At 37.1% G+C, this 18,053-nt stretch overlaps 1 protein-coding gene across 1 annotated transcript in view; it reads right to left on the bottom strand.

Annotated features, from left to right (window-relative positions):
* Positions 1 to 17,845, bottom strand: part of AQR (aquarius intron-binding spliceosomal factor) — a 43,307-nt gene extending 25,462 nt beyond the window's left edge. Inside the window, exons 1-13 of the mRNA XM_015813577.1 lie at positions 17,721 to 17,845; positions 15,110 to 15,166; positions 14,683 to 14,723; positions 14,073 to 14,108; positions 12,103 to 12,223; positions 10,749 to 10,889; positions 10,125 to 10,193; positions 9,316 to 9,416; positions 7,182 to 7,258; positions 6,454 to 6,518; positions 5,300 to 5,416; positions 4,697 to 4,810; positions 2,416 to 2,519 (exon numbers count right to left, since the gene is read on the bottom strand). Of these exons, the coding sequence (XP_015669063.1) occupies positions 2,416 to 2,519; positions 4,697 to 4,810; positions 5,300 to 5,416; positions 6,454 to 6,518; positions 7,182 to 7,258; positions 9,316 to 9,416; positions 10,125 to 10,193; positions 10,749 to 10,889; positions 12,103 to 12,223; positions 14,073 to 14,108; positions 14,683 to 14,723; positions 15,110 to 15,166; positions 17,721 to 17,828 (1,151 nt within the window). The 5' untranslated portion in view covers positions 17,829 to 17,845. The remainder of the gene's footprint in view (positions 1 to 2,415; positions 2,520 to 4,696; positions 4,811 to 5,299; positions 5,417 to 6,453; positions 6,519 to 7,181; positions 7,259 to 9,315; positions 9,417 to 10,124; positions 10,194 to 10,748; positions 10,890 to 12,102; positions 12,224 to 14,072; positions 14,109 to 14,682; positions 14,724 to 15,109; positions 15,167 to 17,720) is intronic.
* Between the last annotated feature and the right edge of the window lie 208 nt (positions 17,846 to 18,053).

Here is an 18,053-nt window from a genome sequence, read left to right as displayed (position 1 = left end):
ATTATGCTCAAACAGAAGGTGGTATGCTTAAACAATTGCTGGTTTAATTAAAATAGAAATAATGAATCTAGCGTACACAGCTAGTTTGGAAATTGACCCAGGTTACTGTTACCATCTTAAATTCAATTATAAAGACAAGCCAGAGCTTATATAATGTGAAATTAAATGTTAAATGAATCCAAATTAAGACATAGGAAGATCTACCTGAGCATATTTCAGCCTACACGTATTATGTGAAATGCTAGTTATTACATGCACACCAGACCATTATCCTGCAGATTCTTTTTAAAATCAGCATATAAATTACACTACTTTTGGGGCACATAAAATGCTAAGCATTAGAGCTGTGAATTGCAAAAAACAGAAATATTTATACAGGAGATTGGTTTTGGAAACTATAGACACACTCTCCACTCTCTTTTTAAACAGTAACAGAATTGCTATCCTAAATTAAAAAAAAACTAGTTTAGTTATACAGAACATAGGCATGAATCATAGAGTATTTTCATTTAAACAACCATTTCAGCTGAAAATATATAATAAAATAGACTTTGGCTTAAAGAGATGGGCAATCATTGCTTAAATAATCCTGATCATCATGAAAATCAAGAATTTGCCATTAAGTATCTACAACCCCCCTCCCAAACCGAAGTTAATGATGATGTACCTTAGAGGTCCAAAAAACTTTAGCAGAGAATCACGTGTGTCTACAGCAGATACATTTGAGAGGGCAAAACTGTAAAGTTCTGGAAAATGTGCAAAGGCAGCTCTCTGAAAATCAACCAAGAATCAGGATTAGGATCAAAAATTCTTATCCTCTACCTAATTTGCAATTCACCAGACAAACTGCAAATCTCTGAAAATTAGCTAAGCATCAACAGCAATTTAAACAATGCTTTAAGCCAGTTTATTGCTAATCTTACCACTTTCATCTTCATTTACGGCACATATTTATTGGATTTACTCATCACGCTAACTGACTATGGCTCGAGGTGATATACAGCAGCCAAATTAATAAAACATTATAACAAAAAATAATACAGATTAGCACCCTCTTCTAATCTGTGAAACAGTACGTACATTTTGATACTATATGTTATTTTTTCAACCACTGAAATTTTCAGTCTATGGCAGTCTGTTCTCTTTGGGTAGTTTCAGTCTAGGAGAGGAGAGGTTGGTTCAGTGGTTCCTCATTTACAGGGTAGCACAAAGGTCACTCCCCATCGCCCATTTTTTAAAAATCTATATGAAACCACTGAGGTAAGCCCTTGGACCAGTGTTTCTCAACCTTGACCATTTTAAGGCATGTGGATTTCAACTCCCAGAATTCCACAGCCAGCATTGCTGGCTGTGGAATTCTGGGAGTTGAAGTCCACATGCCTTAAAATGGTCAAGGTTGAGAAACACTGCCTTGGACAATTTTGGATACAGTATGNAAACCGGGGGGAGCCGAGGCGGCCAGGGAGGAACAGCCAACTGCCGGCAACCAGCCGGAACTGCTGGGGCCGGCCCGTATTGAAGAATATGGCCGAATTTACCCGGGCTGGCCGTATATCGGCGTATAACACGCACACATCATTTGCCCCCTATTTTCAGGGGGGAAAAGTGCGTGTTATACGCCGATAAATACGGTAACTTCCTATGCATACAGTACTTTATCAAGATTTAGTACTACATTTATGAACAAAATCACGTATAGCTAGGGAAGCACTCCTAAATTAAGATTTATCTGTTGCAAAATTGGTTTACCATTATGCTCAAACAGAAGGTGGTAAGCTTAAACAATTGCTGGTTAATTAAAATAGAAATAATGAATCTAGTGTACACAGCTAGTTTTGAAATTGACCCAGGTTACTGTTACCATCTTAAATTCAATTATAAAGACAAGCCAGAGCTTATATAATGTGAAATTAAATGTTAAATGAATCCAAATTAAGACATAGGAAGGTCTATTTGAGCATATTCCAGCCTACAACTATTATGTGAAATGCTAGTTATTACATGCACACCAGATCATTATCCTGCAGATTCTTTTTAAAATCAGCATATAAATTACACTACTTTTGGGGCACATAAAATGCTAAGCATTAGAGCTGTGAATTGCAAATAACAGAAATATTTATACAGGAGATTGGTTTTGGAAATTATAGACACACTCTCCACTCTCTTTTTAAACAGTAACAGAATTGCTATCCTAAATTAAAAAAAACTAGTTTAGTTATACAGAACATAGGCATGAATCATAGAGTATTTTCATTTAAACAACCATTTCAGCTGAAAATATATAATAAAATAGACTTTGGCTTAAAGAGATGGGCAATCATTGCTTAAATAATCCTGATCATCATGAAAATCAAGAATTTGCCATTAAGTATCTACAACCCCCCTCCCAAACCGAAGTTAATGATAATGTACCTTAGAGGTCCAAAAAACTTAAGCAGAGAATCACGTGTGTCTACAGCAGATACATTTGAGAGGGCAAAACTGTAAAGTTCTGGAAAATGTGCAAAGGCAGCTCTCTGAAAATCAACCAAGAATCAGGATTAGAATCAAAAATTCTTATCCTCTACCTAATTTGCAATTCACCAGACAAACTGCAAATCTCTGAAAATTAGCTAAGCATCAACAGCAATTTAAACAATGCTTTAAAAGCCTGATTATTGCTAATCTTACCACTTTCATCTTCATTTACGGCACATATTTATTGGATTTACTCATCACGCTAACTGACTATGGCTCGAGGTGATATGCAGCAGCCAAATTAATAAAACATTATAACAAAAAATAATACAGATTAGCACCCTCTTCTAATCTGTGAAACAGCACGTACATTTTGATACTATATGTTATTTTTTCAACCACTGAAATTTTCAGTCTATGGCAGTCTGTTCTCTTTGGGTAGTTTCAGTCTAGGAGAGGAGAGGTTGGTTCAGTGGTTCCTCATTTACAGGGTAGCACAAAGGTCACTCCCCATCGCCCATTTTTAAAAAATCTATATGAAACCACTGAGGTAAGCCCTTGGACCAGTGTTTCTCAACCTTGACCATTTTAAGGCATGTGGATTTCAACTCCCAGAATTCCACAGCCAGCATTGCTGGCTGTGGAATTCTGGGAGTTGAAGTCCACATGCCTTAAAATGGTCAAGGTTGAGAAACACTGCCTTGGACAATTTTGGATACAGTATGCTGATGATACATTGCTATTCCAGGCTGTGGAGCAGATGCTTTTGATCTTCTACTCAGGTACCTGGAGGATATTGGGCTTGGATGGGAGAGAACAGGCTCAAATTAAACCCAAAGTTGCTATCCATACATCAAGGTTTTCCTTTGGTGCCAGTGTTATCCCTAACAGGAACTATCTCTGCAACAGCAGCTTTCTAATTTGGGAGTGCTTCTGGACTTGTAGTTGCTACTTGAACAGCAGATAAAGGCTGCATGTAGAGTGACATTTGCCCAGCTTTGGCTGGTATACAAATTGTGTCATTACCTGGTGGAGGAAGACTTAGTGATAGTAAATCACAATCTCATTACCATCTGCATAACTATCTGCAATGTGCTTTACATGGGGCTGTCTGGATATTACAATCAGTGCAGAATGTGTCTTCAATGCTTTCTCAATGCTTACACCTATATTGAGGGCCCTGAAAGAGTTACTGGGAAGATTTAGAGAAGGAAACTTCTAAACAGCGGGCTCCATTCCAGCGGTGCTTCAGAAGTCTCCTTCACCAAATTGCACCATATGGACAAGGAGACTTCCAAAACACTAAGAGAATGAAGCCCACAAGGAGAATGGTGCAAGGTGGCCTTGATAAAAAGGCTGTGCCTTGCATAAGCAGAGCATGCCTGTTCGTAATTGGAGAACAGTGAAGGTAAGTGGGGCATTTTGCACATTCTGGTGGGGCAGGGAGCAGGTCAAGGCCTCCTAAGCCTGGCAGGGTGGGGAGCAGTCTGAAGCCTCCCTGTGCCACAGCAGCTTTACACACTAGTGGGCCAAATGGAAGGCTGAGATGGGGGGAGGAATATGTGGGTGCGGATAATTGAAGCAACCCTGTAGTCATAAGTGCAGGTGGACTGTCAAGCACCCAAATTGGGGCACTGCAATGGCTCTAAATTTGGGCATAGGTTGTAAGTCCTTTTGTTCAATACCATCGTAATGCTGAATAGTCACTGAATGAATGGTCCTAAGTCAAGGACTACCTGTATGAGTATGCCTGTATCTACATATGATCCAGATTATACAGAAGCAACTAAATACATTTCTTATGAAATGTAGTAATGCTATACAAATTGTATTTCCAAACATATATCCATGCTTTCAATTTAATAGCAATAGCACTCAGACTTATATACTTTACATACATAAATATCCATATACTTATATGCTTTACAGCACTAAGTGGTTTACAGGGTCAGCCTATTGTCCCCAACAATCTGAGTCCTCATTTTACTGACCTCAGAAGGATCGAAGCCTGGGATCAAACTCCTGGCAGTGGGCAGAGTTAGCCTGTAATGCTGCATTCTAACCATTGCACCACCATGGCTCTTTTATCATATCCTTTTATCTCAGCATAAATATTTAAGAATCAATGATATATAAAACAAGTCTTTTCCAAAACAAAGTTTGGTAAAAAAAAACAAAACCTTTAATTTAAAAAAACCCTGAAAGAAATCTTAGAGAAGTCTGAAGGTCTAATTACCTGGAGGGAAGTAATTCTATCATAGTGAATTGTAGTCATTTCATTTTCAGTCAAAGCATTTCCAGTCTGATCATTAATTTCAAATCCAGTGTAGAATTTCAGCATGTCTAAAAGCTGAATTAAAGTAATATGTGAAACCAAATAAAACATAGTAATTTCACGAAAGTTATATTCTAGTACCCGTGCAGTTTATAAACTGTTCAGATATTCAGTAATTCAGGGTATGCTTGGTAATGTTTAAGCAATGATTTGTGAATAATGTGATTATGAAAACTATTTAGAAAACCTTTTATATTAGATTTAAAATGTTTAAGGCATGGAAGTAGTTTTAAAATGGAGGTATAAGTTGAAAATTGATAATCATCAGAAAAATCCAAACACAATTAGACTTAAGCTAATAGTTACAATGCAAAAAAACTTTATTCTCTTCTGTACAATCATCACAAGAACAATCAGAGGCAGGAAATGTTGGCAGTGACTGCTACACTCCCAAATTCCTGCCAATAGCAAGTGATGCTCACTTGCCCATTCTCACTTTTCGGTTGCAATACTGCAATCCTTCATGAAATTCAAAGAAATTCAGTAAATAAAAGCAAGTCTCACCTGGCAGAACAGATGCCCCTCTTTGTCCCTTTTTGCTAGGCTGGATAAATAACAATGTACAACTAGGTGGGAATCGTCTAGTACAGTATTAAACCATCGCCGTGTTGGAAGCAGAGCCTAAAAAAAAAGTAGTATCACACCTTAAAATATTATGCAAGTCAGTGTTTGATCACATTTATTACTCAAATACTAGTCAGAATTCAGAGTTCATTAAAAAGCATGACTAGTTCTTAAAACTCTCTACTCTGATGTGTAAAAAAAATAAGTGTTGCTCAATCATTTATAGTGGGCTAATTTATATTGATAAAATTCAACTATTCAGACTTTTTGAAAGTGTAACAAAAATTGAATTAATATTTTCTGATAAAGATTGTGGCTAAAATGGATACTTCTTAAACTGAGATAAACACTGTTCTCTTGGCTCAAAGTCACACTAGGCCTTTGAGTGAAGTATAAGTTTATCAGTGTCCAAAAAAATATCTAAAAGAGAATAAATCCAGAGATAAGGGGGATAAAATATAACATTTTTAGGAACCACACAAGGCTAGTTTCTAACTTTCTTTAATGGGTGTTGCTATAATTATTATTATTATTTACATGCTGAAAGCATTTAGATTTTTTTTTTTAAAAAAGATATTAAAATTTGGAATAATTCCTGGTACTGTATTTCTGTTACTGTTATTTTAAATTTCAGCATTTAAAAAAACAGTAAAGAAATCCAAGAAAATGCAGCAAATATTAACATTGTCAATCATAATTTAAGACCAATATTAACACTCTTTTTCATGAAATACATGTAATAAAATTATGTGCCATATATTGCGGGGTGGGGGTGGATTTGGGTATGTTTGTTATATTATCCCTTTAATCCCTAACCTATCTTTAAAAGTAGCATGGTTTGATTAGCAAATTTTAAAAAGGACAAAATGCTAAAGCATATTTATGATACTGTAACTTACAAAAAAAATATGAAATTGCATATATTGCATAATAAGTTGAGAGGATTTTTTTTTCTCCTTCTCACAATATTAGAATGAACAATGCACATAAACAGCTGGAAAGTCTATTCAAAAAGCTACTGCCATTGAATAAGCCCTTACTACAGCCTAGATGATATTGTAAAAGAACTAGCATTTGTCTTATAATTGGTTTACCTCTAAATCTATCGTGAATTCAATAAACCTTTCACAATAGCGGACTTTATCCATACAGAGGGCATCTAGAAGAAAACACAAGACAATTATACATTATCTCAAGGATCCCTTGGTGGGATAGTGGTTAGAATGCAGCATTGCAGGCAAACTCTGCCCACAGTTCAATCCTGACGGAACTCAAGCCTTCCTTCCATCCTTCTGAGGGCTGTAAAATGAGGATACAGATTGTTGGGGGCAATATGCTGACATTATAAAACGCCCAGAGAATGCTGAAAAGCACTATGGGGCGGTATATAAGTCTAAATGCTATTGCTATCTCCTTACTTTATACAGATAGCAGTCTTACATGTAAAAATTCAGAGGCTTTCAGTCATGTTGGCTGAAAACTATGAAAGCTGTTGTCCCAAGACTGAGGGTGGAGCTAAAATTTCAAGCAGAAAAGTTGAAGGTAGAGTACACTGAATTTTAAAACCTCTCAATAATCTTGCTCCCTTCCCTCCATTTGAGAGAGCACCTACAAGAATTAGGGAAAGAGGAGCTCAGGACAAACAAATAAACATTAAAGCCCCTTAGCATTTTTTTTTCTATTTGGGATTCTTTCTTCACTGCTAAAGATCACATGGGCAAGAACTGATCTTAGAAAAATGTTTCTTTAAATCTTACTCCTTAGCCCATTAAGCTACACATTAAAGAAGGGACGGGAGTACTTGCCCATATGAACTACTCACCTGAAATGGATATTGACTTTAATACAGAGATAAATTTCTGGATTAGTTGTGAAAGGAATCTCCTTTCCTGATATGTCCTGCAATATAAAGTCAAAAGAAAAGCCAGTGGAACTCTGCATCAGCAGCCATCTGAAATAGGCATGGCCCTATCTCATCAATATCTTTGCCTAAAAGTTGTTAATAGCAAGTCGAATAATAAAGGAGAATATTTGTAGCTCAGGTTGAACTGTGGGGTCCTTGGTACTCTCTGAGCTTGGTTGTTTTCTTGCAGATCTTTCATTACCCAAAGTAGGCAACATCATCAATGCTAGAAGCAGAGCACTGATGACGTTACCCAGTTTGGCTAATGAAGTGTCTGCAAGAAAACAACCAAGCTCAGAGAGCACCAAGGACCCCCAAGTCAAATAATGATCTTCCTCCCCTCCAGCCACAGCATGATCCCCAGAACCTGAAAGTTTACCTTTTGAAACATTCTAAAATATTTGTACTTTTCTAAACTAAACAGACTAAATGCAGCAAAGGATTTTTTTTTCAGTAGCAAACTCCAGTACATTATAAACCAGTGATGGCGAACCTTTTAGAGACCGAGTGCCCAAAAATTGGCCCCGCCCCTGCTCCACCCCCCCTACTCCGCCCCACCTGCCCACAGGACCACTCACCGCTTCCAGGGCCCGCCACAGATCGCCCAGGCAGCCCAGCAGCACTATGGCGGCCACACCCTCTGCCTGCGCCCTGCAGCATCAACTGCATGATGGGGTGTAAGGGCAGAGTCTTGTCTACGCTGCCTGGCTGCCATGTCCTTGGCTGCGCTGCTCCGTGTGGGCCACGCTCGGGGGCGACTCTCCTTCAGGGGGGCTGCTGGAGAGGGGGTTGCAGGGGAGGCAAGGCTGGGGCAACGGTACGTGTGCCCACAGATAGGGCTCCGAGTGCCGCCTCTGGCACCCGTGCCATAGGTTCGCCACCAGTTATAAACTGTCCACAATGTAATATATTCAACATTACACTAACACCCCCAAGTTATATAGGACATATTTAGGATCAACTATATTGTATCTTTCAACACAAAAAGAGGCTATAAAATTTCAGGCTCATCTCAAGGAAAAGGTTTTCTCAAATTCTGTTTTTCATTTTGAAGGGAATGGCAAGAGAGAAAAACCTCAGTGTCCATTCTTCTCACTTTTCAAAAGAAGTTCCAAATCATTACATATTTCTTTCTTTTTTTTTTTTTTAAAAGAAATTTTATTATTTTCCATCATAAAAAACAATCACAAGCATAGTAAACACAGTAGCAAGTAAAAACCCCCCAACACCCCCCCCCCGGACTTCCCAAACCTAATCCCAGGATAATATTCATATATAAGTAAACAAATACTAGTATCTCTAACTCCACAAATTATCTTAATCTACATGAGGAGATAGAAAAAATAAAGAAAATAAAAAAGAAAATCTAAAAGCCTAAGTTGTATTCTACCACTCTATGCTTCTTTTGAATATAAACAATCCATCTTCTCCATATTGATAAAAATTGTTCATTTGAATGATTCTTCAAATAAGCCGAAATCTTTGCCATGTCAGCAAGATACGAAACTTTCAATCTCCAGTCCTCCATTGTAGGCAGAATTGGACTCTTCCAATTTTGGGCTAAAAATCATTACATATTTCTATGTACTTCCTGAATAACTACTTAATAAGAAGTATTTTTCTAAATGGATACACTACAGATTATTGGGGGTTTTGTACAAGATGGCCGGGGGTGAGGTGGATGGGAGGGAGGGAGGGAGGGGCAGACAGACAGATATATTTCAAACTGGCTTTGCTGCAAGAGGCTAGGCCGGGGTAGGCAACCTTGGCTCTTTTATAACTCGTGGACTTCAACTCCCAGAATTCCTGAGCCAGCTAAGCTGGCTCAGGAATTCTGGGAGTTGAAGTCCACGAGTTATAAAAGAGCTAAGATTGCCTACCCCTGGGCTAGGCCATGGAACATACTGAATGCTTTCGCCTTCTAATCCTATCTAAATGTGATATTATAAACTCTCCAACTCCTGACTTCTCGCAACATGCCTTAAAAATGATCTTTCAGCTCAGCTCAGGAACTGCTATTAAACAACAGCACTAGGGTTATTGTTAAACTTACTGCAGTCGTGAATTTTCATCCATTTTCTCATCATTTTTCTTGATCAAATTCCAGAATTTTTTAAGTTTTGGTGTCTTTTTCAATTCAAGTTGTAGACGTGTCTAGAATTTTATTTAAGAGATTTATTTAATTTTTCAGAATATCAGTACTGCAGCATTTACATTGATCTGTTATGCTCCTATTTTCATTTAAAAATAAGTATGGTAAAGGGACTCGTTTGCCCACCAAAATGTAAGATAAGCCAACATTATGGCGTAAAGCTTAACGCAAACTGTGAACAAACCAATTATATCTCACTTAACAAATCATGGTTACATATAGTGTGTTGACACAGCCAATGAAATTTAGTTTTGTTCGCCTTCCTCAGCAGACATGAGTGGGGAGATGGTATAAGCTACAAAGGAGCATTGAAAATCATATAGCATACAATAAACATTACTGTTCTTTGAATATAAAAGCCTGATTGATAATGCATATAAAAAAATATGTATGTGGTTAAGGTATGCCCTGAAACTAGGAGTCTGAGTTCTAGTCCTGCCTTGGCACAAAGCCAGCTGGGTGATCTTGGGCAACTCACTTTCTCTGCAAGTAGGCAATGGTAAACAACTTCTGAAAACCCTTGTCAAGAAAACTGCAGAAACTTGTTCAGGCAGTCTCTAAGAATTGGAGACAACTGAATAAAAGAAAAAAAAACCCTAAAAACAGAAAGTTTACCTGCCTGTATATTCACTGTAATCATAGATATGAACATTTCTATCTATAACACAAGGTTCTGAGATCTTTGAAACCTTTATCTTAAGACAACTTACAGGCTGCAGCCCCATCCACATTGGGAGAGAGATGAGTTGCTGGATTTGTCCTCTGATCAAGTCCACTTCCTGTCATAAGAAATTATAAAATAATTTGGGATCTTATACAAATTTAGATACATCATAAATGGTGGTATAGGCTGCATTTCTAAAGTATGGTTATTCATTCTTTCTTGCTGCACTTACTTCCTTTCTGATTCACGAGAATAGCTTTTGGTGGAAGAGTAAGAAAACACAATTTCATGAAGTGAAATCCCTCAAAAATGTATTATGATTAAGAGTTAATATTCTGATCAGCTACTTAAACATTTCAGTCTACTTTCTACTATTCTTGACTTGCTTCCAAGCTCCAGATTTTATGTTATTTCCAGAACTTCTGTTTCACCAGTCTAGTAGCATCTTTACTTTAGTGCCTCAAAATATTTTTTTAAACTTCCTTGTAGAGCAAAAGTTTGGAGGGGGAGGAGTTTGTTTTGTGTTGCTTTTATTTTAAAAAGGCAACAAAACAGGCTAGCAATGCTAACAAAGAATGATGCTACAGTGGAATTGGTATTACAGTAGGCATTTTTTCACTATATACCAAAAGTATCATTAATTGTAACAATCTTTGGAAAATAAACTTACCAAACTATTGAAACAATGATCAAGGAACAGCAAGAGAATTGTCTGCTCTTGCAGAGTGATTTCACTGTTATTCTCTGCCAAGGAAGCCACCAGCACACGTTTGAAAAAGAATGGAAAATGCTCTGGCTTCTTCTTGAATGTCTAACCAAAAACAGAAGTAGAAGCAGATTGTCAGGAAGTTCAGATGTAACAACATTTGGGAGAAATAAAGACTTTGAGACAAATACAAGTTCTGTTCCCATTTTCATATTCCAGTACTATATAAATACAAAGAATCTTATTCTTAATTCCTATCATTAGAACATGCTTCTCATATGCTGAAGTATAAGGTTTGCATAGACAGCTGGGAACCTGTTACAAGGAGAGCTCCCAATGGCACATAAATGGATAATCTTAATTTGTGCTGCCTATGTGGAAATCTAAGGACAATGCTCAAGGAATTGGGCCAATAACATGGACCAATTTCTTAACCTCTGAACTTAACATTGAATCTGCAGATTAAGAGATGAGGGACACAATCAATTCACTAAAATGTTCACCTTTCTGAATTGGTCCCTCCCTCAAGTAATACCTGCCAACAAGCATCCTCTCAGGCTGCAAGAAGTAAAAAGGAAAAGTAGGGCTAGAGGGGTTTCCATCAAAAGGCCAGCCTCCTCATGGTTTTCTTTTCCCTCCACTGCCATCTTTCAACATCTATTCCATCAGACTACAAGGGAAAGAAAGCTGGGAAGCAACTTGCTGAGGAATAAAAAATATTTGGCTCTATTTCCTCCTACACTGTTTTATTTTAGTAGTTATCTGCTTTCTGTCTTATGTCCTGTGCAAATTGTTCAAAGGAGGGCTTCACTTATGGTAAAGCCACATGAAGTACCATTCCTCAAAGCTCAAGATGGCTGTACCCTCCAAAAGTGAAGCCAATCTGAGGACTTTCCCAGATCCTCTGCACATGCTCAGAAAAAAATCCCTATGAGTGAACATGGAAGCATGTAACAGTTCAATGACATAAAGTTGAACAAGGGTGAAGTTGCTTTTAATTTCCCATGCAGTAACCTTATACAAATGAAAAATTGTATTACTATATTTTGCAAGATAAACTTTCCACAAAATTCTAGCAATGCAGAGAAAGCACATCCAGCTGCCAAAACAATTCTTTTCACATTGACTCTGCTTCCACTGCAAAACTTGTTAACTATCTATAGGTATTATGCAATGTAAAATATAGTGGCAGGTGGCTTCAGATAAGGAATGATCACCGTACTGTTTACTCTAACATTTGATAACTCTTTAAGTGGTTAATGAGAAACATGAAAATTAAGAATCAAAGTTTCTGCTTGCTATAACAGAAGTTTATTACCTCCCAAGCTGGAACATTTTCTCTGAACTTTTCATTCACCATACAACAGATGGACATCAAATAAGCTTTGCTAGACAATTCAGGAGCATAATTCACCCATAAGTAATTTTCCAGGTACTGACTGAAAAGAAGGGGAAACAAAAAAAGAAAATAGTGACCATTTGTATGTCACCAATCAGAAGATTAGCAATGTAATTGTTTATGAAAACTTTTCTATAAGCTTTGTAAGTAGCTTTCAGTGCTATCTTCCAACACAACACATCATTGTGATAATTAGAACAGTTCAAGAATACCAGGCAAAAGCATTGGTCACCTTGAAATTTCCATTTATTAAATGAATAGAGACATTTTACATAGACTTTGAACATTACTTCAAGTTGACTATATAGCAATAAGAAAAATAACACAACTCCAATTTATTAGAGCGAAACAAATGTCTGCTGTCTCAGTAATAGACAATTTTTTTTATGAAAGTCATCTTATACAAATGTAACATAAACAAAAAGAAAAAAGCACATATATAAACAACAGTCCTTGACTCCATAATGCATCTCGAAAAAGGTACCATATTCAGAAGCGACAGACACTTCAACTTAAGTGGTCTCTATCTATCTGTCATAATTTTATATAACAACTATACAAAACAACAGATAAATGCAAAGTAATAGATATGGCACACCGGTATTTTTAAACAATTAATGTTGATACCAGAACAGAAATGTATTATATATATACAGGTAGTCCTTGTCTTACAATACTTTGCTTAGTGACCATTCAAAGTTACAACGGCATTGAAAAAAGTGACTTATGACCACTTTTCACACTTAAGACCGTTGTAACATCCCCAGGGTCACGTAATTTACATTTGGATGCTTGACAACTGACTCACATTTATGACAGTTGCAGTGTTCCTGGGTCATGTGTTCACCTTTTGTGACTGTCCGACAAGCAAATTCAATGGGAAAACCAGATTCACTTAACAATTGTATTACTAATTTAACAACTACAGTGATACACTTAACACACTACAGTGATACACTTAACAAATGTGACAAGAAAAGTCATAAAATGGGGCAAAATTCACTTATAAAGTTTCTCACTTAGCAACATACATTTTGGGCTCAATTGTGGTTATACGTTGAGGACTACAGCTATGCCACGCTTCAGATACAGTTCTTTCAGAGCTGCTGTGTCAAACAAGGAAAAGATCTGGCTATTTTAAAAATTTTCTGGGAGGTGTTGTTTGCTCATGGTGGCGCAGTGGTTAGAATGGAGCACTGCAGTCTAACTAACTGCTCACTCCAAGAGTTTGATTCTGAGCGGCTCAAGGTTGATTCAGCCTTCCATTCTTCCAAGGTTGGTAAAATGAAGACCCAGATTGTTGGGGACAATATGCTGACTCTGTAAACCGCTTAGATGGGACTGTAAAGATCCTGAAGTTGAAACTCAAGTACTTTGGCCACCTAATGAGAAGGAAGGACTCACTGGAGAAGAGCCTAATGCTGGGAAAGATTGAAGGCAAGAGAAGAAGAGGACGACAGAGAATGAGGTGGCTGGATGGAGTCACTGAAGCAGTAGGCGTGAGCTTAAATGGACTCCAGAAGATGGTAGAGGACAGGAAGGCCTGGAGGAACGTTGTCCATGGGGTCACGATGGGTCGGACACGACTTCGCAACCAACAACAACAACATATAAGTCTAAGGGCTATTCTATTGCTATTGCTCTGCTGTAGATTCTGAAGCATAATTTTGGAATCAAACGCATAAACTCATACAACTCTCCTATTCCCTTAATTCCCTTTACTCTTCACTGTGCTAAAGGGAAAATAGTTCAAAAAATTTTTCATCCAGGAATTCATAATGAACTATTATGCTATACCAGACTACCTGTCATCAGATTTGAAGCTAGTATCAGCTCATTCTATAATCAGTTCATACTTTAAATTTATTTTCTGTAAAAAATATACTTACCTAAATTCTAGAAGCATTATCTTTCTGATAGCAAATCTGAAATCAATAAAAAATTTAAAATTTGTCACATCAAAATTAGTAAAGAGGAATATCTCAGACTAAACCAAGCATGTATCACTCAAGGGCCTCCAAATATTGCTAAATTGCAACTTTTATATCCCTCATTATGAGCTCTGCTGCCTAGAGCTGTGGTATGAGCAACATTTGGTGGGAGAGAAATTTATTTATTTTTGAATGTAAATAACTGGCCATCTCACTTGCATATGATTCTGGGCAATGTACACAATTTCTGCTCAGAAGACTGGTACCTTTATCCTTAACCGAAAGAACCCCTTGCAACACAGTTGTTATGCTATCTTGAACATTATAATGGTATCTAAGGATATATAATAGATATTTTAGACAAATATGCTTCATAAAGGCCTGATTTGGATTATTACTTTCATTTATTCCAGTGAATAAAACTGTCCATGCAGTACAATTTATAGAAGAAAAAAGCTCACATCGATTAATTTTTATTATGCTTTAAATGTAATGTAAAATGTATAAAACATATCTATAAAATAAGCAGTTTGGCAATTATACATAAGATGCAGTATATAGTACATACTTTGACCTAACAATTTCTTTTTCATACACATCTTCAATAACCTAAAAAACAAGAAAAAAATTAAGATGTATAATAAAACAATAATCTTATGTATTTCCCTTTTCCCAGTAATGTGCATCTGCAAGGAACTAAATAAGCAATAAATAGTCCAGCATTGTTATTACAATTAATTTTTCTATTACTACAGAAATTTTACGAACGTCTTGCTAAAAATAAGGATGTATCAGGATACAAAAAAGTAATTAAAAACCCTTTTGCTAGCTAATTTTAAAAGTAAAATTAATATTGTTTTAAAGTAAAGATACAAACTACAAAAAATAGTTTGATATTGTTATTGCTCTTTATCTAATTAAACAACATTTTTTTATTTGTGGTATCTATTGTCAGGTTAAAATCAAAGTACTAAATATTATATTTAAACAATTACCCTTGTTTCAAATGGCAGCTTTTTCTTGACATGTGGTGCCCAATATTTATTTGCCAGCTGCAAAATAAAAGGTCACGTCATTCAATTATACTATTCATATACACTACAAACACTGTATTTACAATATTAAATGTATACTATTATGTGAGGTTAAAAGTGTATTAGCAAAATGAAGACATATTAGATAATTTAATCTAGTAGTTTAGTTTGCATTTAGCCTTTTGGGGCATAAACAGGTAGTCCTCACCTTACAACAATTCATTTAGTGACTACTCAAAGTTACAACGGCACTGAAAAAAGTGACTTATGACAGTTTTTCACACCTATGGCCATTGCAGAATCCCCATGGTAACATGATCAAAATTCAGATGCTTGGCAACCGATTCCTATTTATGACCGTTGCAGTGTCCTGGGGTCATATGATCAGCTTTTGAGACCTTCTAACAAGCAAAGTCAATGGGGAATCCAGATTCACTTAACAACCATGTTACTAACTTAACAAATGCAATGATTCACTTAACAACAGTGGCAAGAAAAATCGTAACATGTGGCAAACTCACTTAACAAATGTTTTATTTAGCAATATGCATTTTGGGCTCAATTGTGGTCGTAACTCGAGGACTACCTGTAATTTCCATTTCATAAGTAATTTGGCATTACAACTGGAGAGAAGATTCCTGGGAGTTATGAAAGCTCTTCTCAGGTATGCAAAGGGCTGTCAGATATAAGGTAGAGTTGTTCAGATTTGTTCCAAAGGATGTAAGAAACAACGGGTTTAAATTAGAACCAGAAATAATTTTCTAACAACTAAAGCTTTAAAAAATGAATCAGATTGCCTCAAGAAGTGGTGGACTCTCTTTTCTCCAAGATGTTTTTAAAAAGCCAGATGTCAGGAATGCAATAGCAAGGGATTTCAGCAATGGCCAGGGAGTTGGGGTATATAATCTATGAATGAACATTTATCAATAGAAGCAAAAATAGCTGAGTACAAAAGCAAATTTTTGTTCCTTTATTATTCAAAAATGCCAATTCTAAGTATTTATGCAAAATTGTAACCATTTGCTGTAACAACATATTATACTTCTTCTCTGTGCATATTATACTTCTTCTCTGTGCATAAAGCTGTTTACCCAACAACATATTATACTTCTTCTCTGTGCATAAAGCTGTTTACCCAGAAATGGAATAACAGAATAACAGAGTGGGAAGGGACCTTGGAGCATGGCTTAGCTTAGTCTACAATTCAGCAAACATACTGCAATAAACAATAACTGCTAAAGTTTGTTGAAAAATCTAAAATTTGCTGGATTTGTAAAATTATTATGATAAATTGGGAAGAGAAGAGAAAACTGTATAGGCAATTCTCTGGAAGAAATATGAATGCAATAATTCGTTTTTGAATTTTATTCAACCAATTACAATTCAACATGAGCTGAATGATAGTTAAACTGGATGTTTCAGTATCCATCTTACTATCCACTATCATCCATTCATCTTAAATATCTAACATAATTTCAGGCTAATTTGTTATGTTAAACTAGATAAAAGTTTTTATTACAGGGAACACACGTGCAAACATCATTGTATCTTTTCAAGATAAGCAACATGCGCATTGTGCAGAAGTCAGCCCTTAGATTACTCTTCTCTTTTTTAAAAAAAAATATATATAATTAATAAAGCAGTATTGGGGGTTGGCTCTAAGCACTTTAGAAAAATAGATGCAGTTGAAAAACATGAAGAAAAAGCATCCTATGTATTGTATGCTTTTCTTTTCTTTTATTAAATTTTTTTTATTAATTTTTTCAAATAAAATATGAACAAATAATACAAATATGGTGCATTTCATTAGAAAAACAAACACATAAAAAGCCTATTCCGAAATAATCGGCGTTCCCCCCCCCTGCATCCACACTCCCTCCACCTTCCTACCTACTTCCCTCTTCCTTCCTCCCCCTCTTGACCACTACCTCTCCTCTTTCCTCCTTCCCAACTATCCTACACATCCCATCACCTTCTTTTCCACCACCTCGGATGCAGTTTAGGGGTACTAGCCGATCATCTCCTCTTCTTAAAAACAAACATTTACATTACNTATATTAAATATATAGAAAATATTAGAAAAAAAAGATATTTATTCAAAAGCTATATGATAATTAATCACAAAATTATACACAGCTATAAAGACGGCCCTGTGGGAGATGAGAAGTGAGATTTTTTAAACAGCCATCTCCGATTTTATGCCTTGGATGCGTCCAAATACATCTGCCTAGGCCAGGGGTTCTCAAGCTTGGCAACTTTAAGACTTGTGGACTTCAACTCCCAGAATTCCTCAGCCAGCAAAGCTTGAGAACCCCTGGCCTAGGCTGTAGAAGGTGGCTCTGTTGGAGTAACTAACCTGGGTGGGGCCAGCGTTAAGGAAAGGCAGTGCATGGGACCTTCCTAGACTATTAGACCAGAACCTGCGGCCACTAGCTTAACTTTCTTCCCGATATGAGGAAAGCCAGGAGGAAGAGCTTGCCAAGAAGCTCTGGCCAAAACAAAACTCCCGTCTCTCCTTCCCACTCCCGCCTCGTCCGGCAGTTGCAGCCTCCTCTCCGGCAGCGGCCTTTACCTGCGTCACGAACTCCGCGTTAATCTGCGATACGGTGGGAGCCACGATCTTCTTAGGCGGAGGGAGAGACTCCGCTTGCTGCAGAATAGAGCCTACCGGCGCAGCCATCTTGCTCTCGCATGAAAAAATCCCCGCTCAAGTTAGTCAACCCCTTCCGGGTTCACGATAGGGAGGGTTTTTCCCCCCCCCCTCTCTCTTTCTTTTTCTTTCGCTTAGGCCCACCCACCCCTCTCCCTTCGTCCAATGGAATTGCCCCGTCAGTAGCTCCGAGTATCAGAATTACTTCCGCTCTTTTACGCCTGCTTGCTCGCCGAGCCCTTTACGTAGACCAGT

The sequence above is a fragment of the Protobothrops mucrosquamatus genome, unplaced genomic scaffold (genome assembly GCF_001527695.2).
Source record: "Protobothrops mucrosquamatus isolate PMUCROS unplaced genomic scaffold, P.Mucros_1.0 scaffold170, whole genome shotgun sequence".
In the NCBI taxonomy this organism is placed as follows: Eukaryota; Metazoa; Chordata; class Lepidosauria; order Squamata; family Viperidae; genus Protobothrops; species Protobothrops mucrosquamatus.
This window is presented reverse-complemented; position numbering and strand designations above follow the sequence as displayed.